At 45.5% G+C, this 16,821-nt stretch overlaps 2 protein-coding genes across 2 annotated transcripts in view; both read left to right on the forward strand.

Annotated features, from left to right (window-relative positions):
• SLC24A3 (solute carrier family 24 member 3) overlaps positions 1 to 16,821 on the forward strand; it is a 502,167-nt gene that overhangs the window by 346,659 nt on the left and 138,687 nt on the right. The window contains exons 4-5 of the mRNA XM_050805789.1: positions 11,385 to 11,459; positions 16,387 to 16,471. Of these exons, the coding sequence (XP_050661746.1) occupies positions 11,385 to 11,459; positions 16,387 to 16,471 (160 nt within the window). The remainder of the gene's footprint in view (positions 1 to 11,384; positions 11,460 to 16,386; positions 16,472 to 16,821) is intronic.
• NAA20 (N-alpha-acetyltransferase 20, NatB catalytic subunit) overlaps positions 1 to 16,821 on the forward strand; it is a 710,789-nt gene that overhangs the window by 237,651 nt on the left and 456,317 nt on the right. The gene's annotated exons all lie outside the window — the stretch shown is intronic.

Below are 16,821 nucleotides of genomic sequence, written 5' to 3' on the forward strand. Positions count from 1 at the left end.
ATGTGGAGAAATTGGAACCCATTGACACTATAGTTAGGAATGTAAAATGGTGCAGCTGCTGTGGAAAATAGTATGGCAGTTTCTCAAATGATTAAAAACAGAATTCCATATGATCCAGCAATTCCACTTCTGGGATTATACCCGAAAGAATTGAAATCAGGGACTCAAAGAATATTGCATCATTCACAATAGCTAAAAGGTGGAAACAGACCATCCGTAGACAGATAAATGGATAAGCACATTTGGTATAGATATATAATAGAATATTATTCAGCCTTATAAAGGAGGGAAATTCTAACACATGCTGCAACAGGGATGAACCTTGAATATATTATGCTAGGTGAAATAAGCCTATCCCAAAAGAGGAAATATCATATGATTTTACTTGTATGAAGTACCTAGCACAGTCAAATTCATAGAAAGGAAAATGATGGTTACCAGAGACTAAGGAGAAGGGGAAATGGGGAGTTATTGTTTAATAAGGACCGAGTTTCAATCTGGGAAAATGAAAAAAGCTCTGAAGATGGATGGTGATGATGGTTTCATGGTATGAATGCACCACTGAACTGTAGATTTAAAAATTATTACAATGGTAAATTATGTTATGCCTATTTTACCACAATAAAAATAGTTTAAAACATTTAATCCAAAGTAATAGATATGTGGGAATATGTACAATATTTGTATATGTTGATACATCCAGTATATACTACGTATATATGAACAGTGACTAAAATAGACGGAGAGATATACAGAGGCTTTTTTAGTGATGCAGGCCCTCCCAGAGATATTGGTCCTTCCCGTTCCCCAATTAGGTTTGCTCTCCTCTGTCTTACTTAAGAAAACCAATACATAGGCTGACTTAGAAATGGAAATGGTTCACAAATCCCAGGAAGCAGTCCAGCTCAGGAACCCAAGAAAGAGTGGGTCAGGGAACCCCTGTGGGAGGTCAGACCTGCCCAGCTGTAATGGATCTGCCCTTCTCTGGCCAGCCCCCAGCACTTCTGGGTGGCAAAAATCCACATGGGATGTAAAGTGCAAGATGTCGTATCAGTGTTCTTCTGTTTCTTCCTCTTGACACACTACTTGTATTTTTATGTTTCCTGTGTCTTGATGCTTTGCACGTACTTGTTTTGTACAATGATTTCATCATGTATGTACTTATTTGAGGGCCTTAGTAAATCGGCAGTGAAGGCAAGGAAGTGAGAAAGGCCTGATGTCTTTATGTTGAGTTAGACTTAAGGACTTCTTCATGTCCCTTTCCTCATCCTTCCACTCCTGTGGCCCTCCTGTCCCACCTGTGCCTCCCGTTTCCTTTCCATCCTTTCTCAAGCTTCCTGGGTAGTTATTCTCTGCTCCAACCTCTCTCCCATTTTCCATTCTTCTCTGCCCTGCTCTGGACAGGGAGATCAGGTTCTAAGGACCTTAGCCCCAGGGCTCCCACACCTCTAGCTTTCACCTCAATTGATGGGAAGCTGCGACAGGAGAGGGGAGGGCAGGAGGAATAAGAGGCCCCGGCACTTCTTTTTGCTCCCACCTGGCTCTCCAGGGTCTGGCAGCAGCTGCTTCCCTCCACTCCTGTGATCATCTACGTGCTCTTAACCCCCTTCCCCACACTTACCAGGCTGCAGCAACTCCATGTCCTCTTGCACCTTCAGGCCAAAGGTTCCCATTGTTGCTAGGCTCTGGGGGTCTCCGCCATCTTTGCTGGTTCCCCTAATCCTGACTGCACTGCTGCAAATAAGTCCTTCATTAAATTCTCTTCAGTCAGAAAGGAGTTCTCTTTGGTTAAACACTTTTGAATTGTCTTCTGCTTTCTGCCCAGACCCTGACAGGTACACTAGACCTCCCCACTATTCTGGATGTATTAGTCAGTTCTCACACTGCTATAAAGACCTACCTGTCACTGGGAAATTTATAAAGAAAGGAGGTTTAATTGGCTCACAGTTCTGCAGGTTGTACAGGCTTCTGCTTCTGGGGAGACCTCAGGAAACTTACAATCATGGCAGAAGGTGAAGGGGAATCAGGCACATCTTCACATGGCCAGCAGGAGAGAGAGCAGGGGGAAGTGTTACACAATTTTTAACAAGCAGATCTTGGGAGAACTCTTTCAGAAGAATAGCATTGGAGAAGCTGCCCCTGTGATTCAATCACCTCCCACCAGGCCCCTCCTCCAACATTCAGGATCACACTTCAACATGAGATTTGGGTGGGGACACAGAGCCAAACCATATCATTGACCCCTTCTCAATGAGTTTTATGGAAACAGACCAGGAAATGTCCAAGAATGTCCCCAGTGTGATCCCATGCACCACCTGGTGCTGGTTAGAAATGGAGATCCCTGGGCCCAACCCAGATTGCTAAATGGATCCTCTGGAGTGATGCTAGGGACCCCCATTTTATCTGCATTTCCTGGTGACTCTGGGATAAATAAAGTGATATGGTAACATAGGATACTTTGTTAATACATTAGATAGAAGATCTAGCATTAGGTCTCATAGCTACTTATTTTTGAAGTAATGATGAACACAAATGATAGTTTGATAGATACTCTGAAACATGAGTAATGTGATATGAAAGATCTGTGACTTCTGCTGGGGACATATTCCCAGGTTTTGCCAGTATTATTGTGGCATATTGCCTGTATTCATAGTGGAAGGAAGTGCTGAATTCCAATTACAGGTTAGTGAGAACAAAGACGTAATTTGTTCGCATCCTTAGCAAACTCACAAATCCTTTCTGAGTGCTCTTTGGAGGATAGAGGGGCTTATGGACCCCAGGGTAAGAGCCTCAGTCTCCATAGAAGGGGATTTGAGGCCTGATGGAGGTTAGAGCTGTAGACGTTCCTCAAATAGAAAGTAGGCTGTCCTCTTCCTGGAATGCTATGTGGTATGGTGTGGTGTGGTGGTCAGGATTTGAACCCAGTGGGTCACCTGGGTTCAAATCCTGCCTCTATCACTTACTAGTCATGTGGCCTGAGCTGCTGGGCTTCTCTGTGCCCCAGGTTCCCACTTGTGAGGCTAGATGAGGCCCATTGTCCCCTGCTTCAGGTGGGGAGGTAAATGGAGAAGGTGTGTACTGGACTCACAGTATAGCCCTGTAGGGGGTACATCAGCATCAGCCTAGCTGCACAAACCTTGTTCCCAGAGCCTGCCTTCAGTGGGTTTCGAGGGGAAGCAGCAAAGGTCACCCGAGAAACTGACAACCAAAAGAAATAAATGACTTCCTCAGTAACACAGGAGTCAATATCTCAGCAAGCGGACACTGTGAAAAAGGCATCTTCAATGAGGAAGAGGGAGAGAGAGGAGAAAAGGAAGGAGAAAGAAGGGGGGAAGTGAAAGAATCTTTTCCTGCTGAAACATTTCTCCAGAGATGGCAAACCTCTCATTCCCAAGACTCCAAAACAGGGACCCCAGTATGGTGACCTTGAAGAACACTAAATGGCCAAGGACACATCTGGGCACCTTAAACTCCTTTAAAGTAAAATAATCCAAGGATTTATGTTAATGGTGCAGGTACATTCACATATGCTCATTTCCCTTGGAATTTGAGCCCCTGCAAGATAACTAATTCAGCTGGTAATGGCTCCCAAAGACTTTCCCAATGCCAAATGACTAAATAACCATAGAGTGGGACTCAGGAGAGGGTCCCGTATACATTAGGAAGGCAGTTGTTTCTGAGAGTGGCCCATTGTGATTTAAAATTTTATTTCATTCCCTTCGCAATCTTCCTTAACTCACTTCCCTCTTGTTTTACTGTGGGCTCTCTCAGAAGCAGACCCTGAGACAAGGATTTAAATGTAAGTGATATTGGAAAAGAGGAAGAAAACATCAGTAGGGGAATAGGAAGTGAGACAGGAAAGTGAAAGCTACTAATAAAAGGTACATGACCTGAACCAGGTGCAGTGGCTCACGCCTCTAATCCCAGCAACTTTAGAAGGCTTAAAGGGGAGGATCGCTTGAGCCCAGGAATTCAAGACCAGCCTTGGCAACATAGGGAGGAGCCCCCCACCTCTAAAAATGTTGTGTAAAAAAAAATTAGCAAAGCATGCCTGTAGCCCCAGCTACTCAGGAGGCTGAAGTGGAAGGATCCCTTGAGCCCAGGAGTTTGAGGCTACAGTAAGTTATGATCATGCCACTGCACTCCAGGCTGGGCAACAGAGCATGACCCCATCTCTAAAAAAAGAAAAAAAGAAAAAAAAAACTAGGTCCATAACCAAGCCAGCAATGCAACATAATATTCTGGGCACCTGAAACTTAATTCAGCTGGGAAACTCTGGAGACAGCATAGAGTTAGCCCAGTCACGGGTACTGATATGCCAACTCTCAACATTTGAGGGCTCCCATGGGTGTTAATTTTCAAGCATTTCTTGACTTCTTCGTGTGGTTAAATCAAAAGTCTTCAAACAAATTGAGGAATACTCTGGTCTTTGAAAGTCAATGGAGCTTTCTAAATTAATGCGGCCTGAAGAATATGGTGAAGGGAAGGGGCACCAACAGCCTTCTGCTACATTCCTCTTCCCTGCAAACTCCCACCCCAAATCCTCTTGTTCAGAACCTGGACTGTGAGACTGAGCATTTCTCTCTAGTGACTAGAATCAATGAATGGTTCCAGAACAATGATATCCACACTGGTAGCAGCACCCTACAGCAGACCCATGGTCAGTTCCACCTTGTCCTCATGGGGCTATTAGATACAGAGCCTGTGATCAGGGAAAATAAATTTTTAAAAAGTAACTTTTCTCTTCCAAGCTTAATTATATGTGATCACTTGAAACTATGAAAAAGAGGAGGAAAAGGAAGATTTTATTATGATGATTCCAGCCATGTTCCCTGGGAGATTTAAGATTTAGAACAATTTTCACCAAGGCCACAGTTCTGTAGTGCTTCCCTAAAAATTGCTTCTCCACAACACCTTCACTGAAATTAAAGACAGAGAGACAGGAGTGCAGATGATGTAGTAAAAAGAAATTGTTTGTGAAAACCGCTGACTGTCGATGCAACATAAAACAGCAGGGTTAAAGTCCTGCTATTCAAATACATTTGCCCTCAGTATTCAGAAGCCCTTATGTAGATCAACATTCCAGCTAGAGCCTGCTCACCTCTATTATGTCATGGGCCATGATGATTTCCTGTTATCTTAGGTGTTTTTCCGTTTAACCACTGTAGACAAAGTTCTTTAGTTTTATTAGTCCCAATCAACCTTTGAAATTACCTGATGAGGTACTAATTATTTCTCAGAATCCTGGGTCAACAGCCACTTCCTCTATCTTCTCCTTGCACTACCTCTACCCAGCATATCTTTTGTGGCCCACATCAGTTAGGGAAGCACATGGCTTCAAGTACAGAGCGCCCGGCTAATGGTGAGTGAAGCAAGTAAGGAGGCCATTTTCTCACATAGTTAGAAATACGGAAGAAGCTGATTTCAGGCATGAGTCCAGATGGTGCATGGTATCCTCAGCGCCCTGCTGCCCTCAACATGTTGGTGTGTATCCTCAGGCTTGTTATCTCATAGTCATAAATGGCTGCTGCCATTCCAGACATCACATCCAAGTTGCAGGCTGGAAGATAGGGTGACTTTAGCTGAATGTGTGCTTTCTTCTCATTGGCCAAAACTGTGTCACATGGCCATGACTAGATCCAAGAAGGCCAGAAGAGTTGAGCATATCATTACTCAGAACAAAATGGAAGTTGTGTTTGCAAAATTAAAGGTTTAATAACTATGAATAGGCCACCAACAGCATCTGCGACATTACAGAACTCTATCCTAAGATCTCCACACTGAGTTAAGGTGAACTTCTTATGTTGGGTACTTCCAACTGGACCTCAGGCCATTCTTCTTTGTTGAAGGACAGTAACTTATTAAATCTTAGACCTTCCCACCAAACAGTGCATCTGGCTTTGAGTTGGTGCTGCACACAATGTTGTTGAATTAATAAATAAATAACTCTTCAAATCCTAAGGCAGGTCTGCCTCAGAATAGAATCATCATTTTCCTTGGTGGCCTCTGAATAGTGTATGCTTTAAACATATAAATATTATTTCAGCTGAGTGGAGCTATCCCTGAAAGTTCTACCTTGTCATTTTGTCTGTTAGGAATTTTTCAAGTCTGCTTCTTGGAAGTTACTCAATATTGTTTTTTTCACTGTGGCTCTTTTAATTATCTGGGCTGTATCTGTTACCTGTACATCAAAGGACACTATCAACATACTGATTGCCTCAATAATGCTGCGTAACAAAAGGCCTCACAACTTCAGTGACATACAATAAACAATTCATTGGTTCATGGGTTTTTCTGGTTCAGCTGAACTGTTGAACTTGGGCTGGGCGGGGCCTGTCTCATTTGGGCTCACCCACGTCTAGGGATTAGCTGCTTGCCGTGTCTCTTTTCCTCCAGCAGGCTAGCTTGGGCATGTTCTCATGGCATCCTTATTGTTGCCACGACAATGGCAGTGCATGAAGGGCTGTGCTATGTCTAAGCCCCTTTGCTCATTGCTTTTCATTTACTTCTCACAACAGCCTTATAAGCACCAGGGAGCATGCAGTGATGAGGCCCATGTTGAAGGGTAAGCAAGGTAAGAAGAGTCACACAAAGTCACACAGCTTGGAAGTTTCAAGTCTAGGACCTGATGGGAGATCCCACACCATGCCCCGGGCTTCCTCCAAGGCTCCAGGCTGTGTTGCTTTTAGCAACTGCTTGTACCCTGTCCGTGCTACTTGGGCATTTCCCTTGCTAGATTACACCAGGCCAGGTGCGGTGGCTCACAGCTGCAATCCCAGCACTTTGGGAGGCCCAAGTGGGTGAATCACTTGAGCTCAGGAGTTTGAGACCAGCCTGGGCAACATGGTGAAACTCTGACTCTTAAAAAAAATATAAAAAAAAAAAAAAAAAAAACCGTGCATGGTGGCATGCACCTGTAGTCCCAGCTACTCAGGCGGCTGAGGTAGGAGGATTTCTTGAGTCTAGTGGAACAAGGCTGCAGTGAACCATGAGTGCAATGCGTCACTATACTCCAGCCTGGGTGACAGAGTGAGACACTTTCAAAAAAAAAAAAAAAAAAGGCAACGCCAGCTACTCCATGAACACTACCCTCCTTGGGATCCATCACTTCATATAGAGAGAGCCCACGCTTGGGTGGGGTGGATATTAATATGTGAGGACACAGATGCTACCCTCAGTAGAAGGGAGGCCAGATACATGAACATAAAACAAAAGGGAGTCCAGAGACATGAACATAAAACACGGCTCACAGTCCAGGCTACACACGATCAATGCCAAAGCAGATTCCCACTCAGAGGGTTCTGAAAAATTCCCTGGTAAGAGAAGCCTTGTGGTCATGAGAGTAAAGATGAAATTCCAAAAGACCCCCCATCTTCTCTAGGTGCCCATCATTCATTGTTTCCAGAAGGCACCCCACATTCACTTGTACCGGCTGCTGTAGCCAAGCCATGGGCTTGGGTTCCAGGGTGAGTTACAGCATGTTTGGGCTGCCTTAGGGTGTTGGGCCAGCCCAAGCATTTTCGAGAGTTCAAATCTGTCTCATATTTTGTAGTGCATCTGGTAAAAATAATAATATTGATAAAGAACTTCAATGACTCTGACAGGCAGCCCCAAAAAGTGGATGGCTGGAATTCTAAAAATATCCCTCGCTGTCTGCAGTTGGAGAAGACAGCTCACTAGTAGATGAGCTGAACATCAGAAAAAGTGGAGATGGGGTGGTGAACCAAAAATGATCTTTATACAGGGAAATAGCTGGGCTCTGCGGGAAGGCTTGGAGGGAGTCCTGGGGTCAAATTTAAGCCCTGCCGTTTGCTGGCCATGTGTACTTGGGCAAGTTCCTACACGCTCTGCATCGTCTGGGAAATGCAACCAGTAACTCCCTGCCTCATACAAGATTTAGAAGAACTGAGAAAGTCCGGGTAATAAACCTGGAGCATGCCTGGAATTCCTGTCTCAACAAACAGTGGCAAATGTGATTATTATTATTATTGTCAATGATATTAATATATCCTTTGAAAATAAAAGAATGGTCAAAGTAACCTAAAGATGCCTTACTCTATTAAAGCTATTTTTGCTAGTTGTATTCATAGTACCATCAACTAGTAGGTTTTCTGCATCTTAAAATTTGACTTTGAACCTACATTTTCTTCCTTTGTTCTCTTTGCTTGTGCTGCAGGAACCTGTTTTCCGGTGGGTAAGATGAGAGAGAGTTAGAGCAGAGTGTTTTGTAGCCAGAGTGGCAGGCCCACCCTCAGGTGCCAGGAAGGGCTCTGCAGCTGGCAAGGGTTTATCGCCTTCCAGGCCTCTCTGGGTGCCCAGAGGAGCTATGTCAAAGGGCATCTGGTTAACAGTGAGCATCCCCACCACATGCTGCCCAGCTCATGAGAACTCACACAGCTTTCGACAGTCACTATCCTCAAAAGTCCTGAGTGCTTGGCAGATCTCATTTCTCACCCCCCTCCAAGCATGGATATAACAGTGTTTTAGATGGAACTTCTTGCCACAAAACCAGATCAATACGTAATACTGGAACATATTCTTGGTGAGATGGTTTATGGACTTCTAGGCAGTGTTGGCTGTTTCAGTGAGTTGAATATGTCAGCTATGGACAGTTTATTTAGATCTTGATTAATCCACAGATGTGCAATTCTGTATCCTGATTACCGAATGTGAGTGTCCTTTCAAAGCTAATCTTCAAACTTGCATATCATTGAATCAGCCAAGTCATACAGCAAAAGAGGGTTTGAGTCCATTGCAATTTGGGAATGTATTTTCCGATTTTTCCCAGGCTACAAAATACAGCAAGAATTATTCTTAATTGACGTTTTCAATAAAAAGCCCATTGGCAAATAATTTTGTACAGATTATGAATGGATCTATTAATGAGTTATTTTTGAGATTTTTTCTCCATGCCAAGCATCCCAGGTTCCTCAGAAATTAAAGAAGCATAAGACAGAGTTCTTATCTCTAAAATCTCCCATCACCTACAAAAGTTACAGAAGAAATACTACTTCAGAGTGAAAATATTGATAGGGATAATAAAATACAGATAGAGTCACACCAACTGAGAGAGAAATGTAGCCACTATTTTGATTAATGGCTTTACAAACTCTTATATGCAAATATATAATGTGTGTATGTACACATATACATAGATTATGTAATAAAAAAGAGATTGTAATGCTGTTTTTCATTTAGCAATGTATTGTGAATGCCTTTCCTTGTCACTTCATATTGGATTTACACAATCCCTTTTAAGGACGTCTTATTGAATGATGAACCACAGTTTATACAACCCATTCCCCAAGGTATATTTTGCTAAGTTTGATAACTTATTGTAGCCAGCAATTGTGGAATGAAAATACTAGTGCATATGTCTTTGTGCATTTGTCTGATATTTCCACAGGATCTAGCATTAAGGTATACTTTAGAATCTTACGATCTCATGGAAGAGACCAAACATATATGTGAAAAAGCAAACAAGCTCATGCAAAGCAGGGACCCTGGGGGTACATTAGTGCAACTGCCAAGAGTCAAAGGCAAGAGAGATCATTTCATGCTTGGGTTGCCACAGAAGGCTTCATGAAGGACGGTTGCAAGTGACGGAAACTTAAAATTGCTTAAGTGTAAAAGGCCTATTATTGGCTCATGAAATTGGAAAGTCCACTTTGATTTTAGACTGGAGCTGGGGTCAGGGGTCACATGGTGTCATTTGGGATGTGTGTGTGCCTGTGTGTGTGCGTGCATGTGCCTATCCCATCTCTTGGGTCGGCTTCTCACTGTGAGAGCAGCATTCTTCTCAGGCAAGTTTTCTCTATATGACAGCTGCCTCTAGCAGCTCCAGATGTGGGGTGTTTATATCCATAAAAAGAGGGTGTCTCTCCCTCAGCTTCTCCATTTATCTCTGCTTGGCCCCTTACAGACCTGTCCTTGACTCTCCACTGTGTGACAGGGCATGGATGATCTATGGCTATCCTGGGTCATGTCTGCGCCCTGTGTGAGTTGGAGAGGATGTATGACTCCCATCCTGAGGAGCACTTCTCAAAAGGAAAAGAGACTGGGAGGTCAATAAATGAATGCAATGTCACTGCTGAGGTTGCTGGAACTTGAACCACACCTATTAGATGCTTTGAGAAGCAAGTAACAGAGATGTTCTAAATCAAACTGGCCTCAACAGTGTTCATGATATGTTATGAAGTCAAGAGGCAGGGTGGGCACTTGATCAAGGGCTCAGGGATGTTATCAAGGGCTTAGGTTTTTTTTTGACTCAGGGTCAACTTCCTCTCAAGTCAGATTCCTTCAATATGACTGTCAGCGGCAATGAGGGCTCCCAGCTTCCTCCTCCACAACCAGCAACAGAGGGTGAGAAATGGCTCCCTTTGGCAAAAACTAAAAGCCTTTCCTGCTCTCTAATTGGGCCAGCCTAGGTCATGTGCTCATCTCTGAACCAATAGCCACAGCTAATGAATACTACATACTGATTGACCAATCAGCATCCACTCCTGGAGAAAAGGATAGGGTCACCTTCCACATGCGGCATGGTGGATATTTGGACAAAACTGGGGTCTCCTTAGGAAAGAGTGGGAGAAGGATGTTGAGTGGTCAATCAACACTGAAATCCTAGTAAGATTTCATTAGTTAGAGAGGAAACATGGGGTTGAATAGAGTGGAGAGGCAATTTCTGGCCAGAAGGTAGAATTCCAGGTGATACCCTGGTCATAGCTGACCAAGATGCAGAAGCAAGTTTGCAAAGCTTTCCTGCAGGGATCTGGTGAGTAAAGAGGTTCAGTTGGAAGTGTTCATTTATTTATTCCCTCATTTCACATACCTTTATGGAGTACCTACTGTATACCAGGCCCTGTGCTGACTGCTGGGGATATGGCAATAATTACATGAAATTAATTATATGACATCGTATCCTCATGAACTTCTGGTGGAGGAGACAGACAATAGGTGAATTAATTTAACATATAATATATCGGGAAAAACCAAAGAGATAAATGAGATAGAGAGAAATGGGAGTGGGCGAAAGAGGTTGCCATCTGAGCAGGGACCTGAAGGGTGTGATGGCGTGATCCAGTGGGCTATCTTGCGGGAGAGTGTTCCAGGCAGAGGGAAGAACAAGTGCAAAGGCCGTGAGACAGGAATCCATGGCATGTTTCATGGAAAGGGAGGTGGGCAAAAGGAGAGTAGCAGGTGATAACATCAGAGAGGAAGCTGGGACCAGGTCACAGGGGAGTGTTGTGGGCATTGCAAAGACTTGGTATTTAAGATGTTGAATTCACGATGACAGAAGACATTATCAAAGCAGAAGGTGGCTGGACCCTCATCTTCCTGGCCCTGCCTCGCTCTAACTTTAACCCCTTTTATCTCCTCTCTTCCAGGCCATATACATGTTCTATGCGCTGGCCATTGTGTGTGATGACTTCTTCGTCCCTTCCTTGGAAAAGATCTGTGAGGTACGTGCCTCATATTCTTGGTATGTGTGAGCCAGACTGGGGACTGAACCTGTGCCCTGTATTGTTCCAGCCTCCTCACCAAGGTCCTGGGGAGCCCTTGCAGGGCAGCTGCGGTGGAAACACTAGGCATCAGCATGTTTGAGAGCGATGGTCATTATTAGCACAAAAGTGCCATCAGTCCACTGAGCATTTCATGACACCGATCAATAATCAGATGAAAACCCAAAGGACCAACCTCCACAACTCCATTTAGACCTAACTAATGGTGCTATTTGTATTTTCCTTCCCCATTTTCTTTTCCTTTTAACCTCACTCTTCCTTTCTCTCTGTCATTTCCTCTACCCCTCTCTCCTGCGTTTCCTTCTGCCTCTATAACTCTCCTTTGATGATCCTTGGGGTCCTCACAGGATTAAAAACCTCCAACCGCATACCTCTGCCACGCTTCCTCTCTCTGTATATATACAGAAATGCTCCAAGTGGAAGCACTGAGATGAAAGAATTGGCCACAGAGATCAGGAAAGTGTCCTTGTTAGAAATCATCACGGTGCATGCCAGGCTGAACAGCAAGTTAAACCCCTTTCATCAAAAAATATTCAGCAGATCTAGAACTCTTTCATTCTCTTGCCTCTTTCAACTCTTTGTCTGTTTGGAAATGTAGTTTCCTTTATCTGAAAGCTTTCCATTTTATTTATTTATTTATTTTTAAATTCAGAATCCCTGTTTCCAGAAGGCATCTCCCTCAGACACATCTGTCCGGAACTCGGTTTCTGTATGCCAGTAGTTCTCAAAACTGGTTGTGTCTTCCCTTTCCTTCTCTCTCCCGTGAGTACCTGATCCAGTAGGTCTTGGGAGAGTGGGAGGGGGTAGAACTTGCATTTCTAGTACGTTTTTCAGGTGATGCTGAGGCTGCTGCCTGGTGCAGGAACCACAGACTTAGCGAACCGCATACCCTAAACAGTTACTTCTACATCCTGGAAGTTAGCGTTGGATACTTAAATAAATAAAAAGTGTCCCACAATAAGAATATTTAGAGAGTCACAGGAGGGGCTCCCTTCCACGGTAGCACAGAGTAAGTGAGGTGGCGTCTGAAATGCACAGTGGGCAGGTGGGGAGGCCCTTTGTCCGAGGACTCCCACCTGGGAGTGGGGTCACGTTATGTTGAAGGGGAGGAGGTGTTCCTCACCTGTAACTGGAGTCCTCTGTGATCTCTGAAATACCACCATTGGGTGGTTTATTCTTCATGCAGAGCAAAACCACTCTCTCTCTTTCCCATGCAAATTTTTTGGTGTGAACATCAAAATTATATTCTGGAAATGTCAATACAGCTGTCAGCACGTGTTCTACTCAGTTGAGGAAATCCACAGAACCTGTGAATACCCACGCCCTTGTAGGGGGAGGCAATCAAAGAGCCAGAAAATGGCAGAAAAAGAGGGCGGGGTGAGTCTTTTAACAAAAGAAGTTTTAAGGAGAGGAAAAGGAAAACAAATGTTTAAGTAGGGGGTGTTATTTTACTAGGTCCCTGATATGGTTCAGTCGCTAAACAGTGTGTATGACTATGTCTACTTGTCTTTCATCATCTCAAGAATTCTGCCAGGTGACTGATATTATCCCCTCTTTACAAACAAGGAAACCAGAGCTTGAGAAGCTGAGCAACTTGCCCTGGGTCACGGGATAGAGTCACTATTTGAGCCCAAGTCAGCCTGAGTCCCAAATCTTCAGACTTTTTGCTGCTCCACTATCCAGAGACGAGCCTGGATCAGGTCATGGTGTTGTTAGAACTGGCTGCACTGCCCGGACCCACAGCGATACTGGAGGAGTGGGCACAGAAGAGCAACCACCTTTTCCTGGGCTCTCCCTCCTTCCACCCCGAATCTGGTCTTATAAGCAAGATTCATATAACAAGAGTAGGTGCCTCGTGCCTGTCTCCTGTAAAGATAGTGTTGGCTCCATGGACCTTAAACAGCCTTAATTGCTGGGGAAACGTTATGTCTGTGAATGGTGGGTGGGCTGAGGTCAGAGCTTACATGTATTTAGAGATAGAGATCCTGACATGTTTACATCTTCTAAGAGTCGTGGGATCAATTCTCCCTGGAGTTATACTTTCTCACAAGATGAGAGGATCATGGTGTGGGTCCACCAGCAGTGGCCTAGAGGGCCTCTCGGCGCTGGGCTCTGTTTACTGCCTGTGCTTTCCCTAATCACTTTTTAATGATTCGATATTGTGTGTTTCATGGTTGCTCGTAGACTAAAACTGAGAGTAGGGCAGAAAAACACAGAAGGATGTTGTTTCCAGCTTTTGTGAAAGATGAGTAGGGAGAGAAATCCACACGATTCAACAAATCATTGCTTGGAGGTCAGGGCAGATTCTCACTCAGTCTCAAATACTTTAAAGTTAAAAGCAGAAAAATGTGGAGTTCTGGAAAAGGCAAAGAAGAGAAACTGGGAGAAAGAGAAGGAGATAAAGGCAGTGATCCAGGATCTGAAACTGGGGTCCGGCCCTGATGCTTGCAAAGCACCTGCTCCATGCCAGCCCCTTCCCCTGTCTGGACCTCACTTTCTCCTTGTGTCTGGACCTCACTTTCTGCTTCTGTGAAATGGCAGCCCCTAGATTTTGAACAGCCAAGAGATATCATTGCAGGACATGCAGAGAGGGTCTCCAGAGTTTAGAGAAATCCTATGTGCCACAGTAGACAGACTCGGCTGCACTGAGGTGGAAAGGGAGAGAGGCATTTCAAGAAGAAGAGTGAACGTGAACCAAAGCTGAATGAGAGGAAGGGCCTGGCATCTCCAAGGACCATGAGGTGGCAGCTTTGGGCTGAGCAGAGGCTCATCTAGGAAAGATGAAGTCAGATGGGGAGGGTGGGAGGCTTTGGGACCCATGTGGAGGCTTCCAGGACAGCAGTGGGACATTTGAGCAGCGGAAGATGTGACAATAGTTCTGGAACACTACTCACCCCTCTGATGTCAGCACTAAGCTGGGCTTTGCCTGGACCAAGCTCTATGCCAGAGGCTGGGAGGAAACTAGATCACACACAGTGTGTCCCATCCCATCCTGGGGCTCCTAGCTGCAGAGCAGCTCCAGGGTAATATCCACAGGGGGCTGGAGGAAGTGGCGGGGAATTGGCAAGTGCAAAAGTGCAGAGAGAGTGGGGGAAGGAGAGGTTGATGCTGTGAGGGATAGAGTTGGGAGGAGATCAAGAAAGGGCTTGTGCAAGGGGCAGGATTAGAGCAGCCCTTAGAGGGAAGGTGTTAGTGGCCAAGTATTTTGAGGAAGGGTATTTGGTGAGAGAACATCTGAGCCGCAAAACCAAGATGGGGTTTTGCACCAGCATACCGGCAGCCCTGCATGCCAGGCTGGGCGTTAGGAATTATTCCAAGCTCTGGAAGGAGCTGGGGAGGGCTTTAGAGGGCTCTGTCATGGTAGATAGGAGTCCAGAGTCAAGAAGACTAGAGTCCTGTGAGATGTTGCCAGGGCTGAAGTGAACTGAGGATGATGGAGGGATGTAAGAAGATACAGAGGAAGAAACAAACTGGCTGGATGAAGGAGAGGGGGGAACTGGACATGAACCCAAGGTTTGGATACTACAACTAATACCCCAGCAGGACAGAACCACAGCAACACACGGCTCCCGCCTCCTGGCAGGTCTTGGCAAAGCATACAGGTTGCTGCGAGCTGTGGGTCAGGCTACCTCACTCACAAACTCTTAGCTCCATGGGACGGGAGTGCTTGGGCACCCCTCACAGCCTCACCTTGCAACTTTGCAGTATGTGTGCCTCCATCTTAGGGTCTGCTCAGCATCCCATGTGAAGCTTCGCTGTCCAGCCGACAGCGAAGCAACCCAGGATCCTAGATTAAAATCCTCAATTAGGACTCCTCCTGCAGACTATTCTGAGTCAGTCAATGGAGGCCAGTGACCTACACCAGGGCCACACTGCCCCTCTCTGGCTGAGCAAGGAAGTGCAGCTGTTGGTGCCACTGGAAGAGGAGGATGTCACTGAAGCTTGACTGCCAGGAGGGAACTGTCATACTCCAAGTATGCTGGCAGCCAGCAGCACACTTTCTGGGTCATGACTGAATGCAGAAATGCAAAATCTGGTAACCAGCCTCTAATGTATAATTGCCTTGTCTTCTTGCAAGTCACCTTTTGGTTTAACAAACAGGGTAACATGGAGAGCTCATTGTATAAACTCCATCTTGGCAGGGCTGATGCCTCATTACTTTCTTCTCAGCTTTAAGCCCCCCCTCCCACTCTCCAATCCCGGGGTTTCCAGACTGCCTCAAGGAAGGGGAGTGGGTTTCAGTAGGGTGATCCCCACATCCACACCCCAACATGCCTCCATAACCTCCTAGAGTAAAGACTCTCAAACTGGTTACCATGAGCCTCATTTAGCCTGAGATCAGCATAGTATCACAAAAATCAGGAAGCTTTGCATAAAAGTTTGGATTATTGGCATCTCTTAAAAATCAGAATATCTGGCCACACTGAAGGAACTGGGCAATGCTCCCATAGAAAGAGGTGAATGCCCCCATCATAGCCTCAGACATACCATCTGCTGTGGCCTCCCATGGGCCCACCTCCACTCCTGACTGTCATCTGCACAGCCCCTGGGGGAACTGGGTTGAAGACTCCTAGATCTTCCCAAGAGGCTTTAGCTCATAAGGACATGCAGTTCCCTCCCCAAACCTGTCCCTTGAGGAGGGCATTGAGAGGAGCTCTGGCTCAGCAGGGGTTCGGCAACAGTGGCTGGGCTCTGTGAGAAGGAGAAGGGGGCTGAGAGGGACTAAGTACCAGCCCCAGGTCCCATCGTTCCTGCTCTCACTGAAGCCCCAGGCTTTGCTTCTCAGGGCTTGAACTTGTTGTCACAGTCACCTCTCTTCCCAGATGGAATCCCAACTCACCTGTGCTTTGTCTTTGCTCCTCTGTAGCGCCTGCACCTCAGTGAAGATGTGGCTGGGGCCACATTCATGGCGGCGGGCAGTTCGGCCCCAGAGCTGTTCACATCGGTCATAGGTAGGTGACAGACTGAGGGACATCTCAGCCCTTCACTGTCTGAAGGAAAGGGGCTCTGGGAAGAGATGGCCCCCAGACCGAGACTGTCTGCCTCTCATAGAAAATGATAATCCAGGGGCCCCAATGAGTAGAACATCAGCCTCCCATCTGCTGTTGTTTTATTTAAGTGATGCTTTTACTGTGCATGAACTTGTCCCAGACCCTGAGCCCCCCACACTCCTGTGCAGCAGTCATCCCTCTGTAGATTAGAAAGCTCTCTCCACGCTCAGCTGTTTCCTGTAGATTCTGAGAACAATCTAATGCTTATGAAAGGTTCCCCATGCCCACTTTGGAATGCAACAGGGCCACAG

This window comes from Macaca thibetana, chromosome 10, assembly GCF_024542745.1.
Source record: "Macaca thibetana thibetana isolate TM-01 chromosome 10, ASM2454274v1, whole genome shotgun sequence".
Lineage (NCBI taxonomy): Eukaryota > Metazoa > Chordata > Mammalia > Primates > Cercopithecidae > Macaca > Macaca thibetana.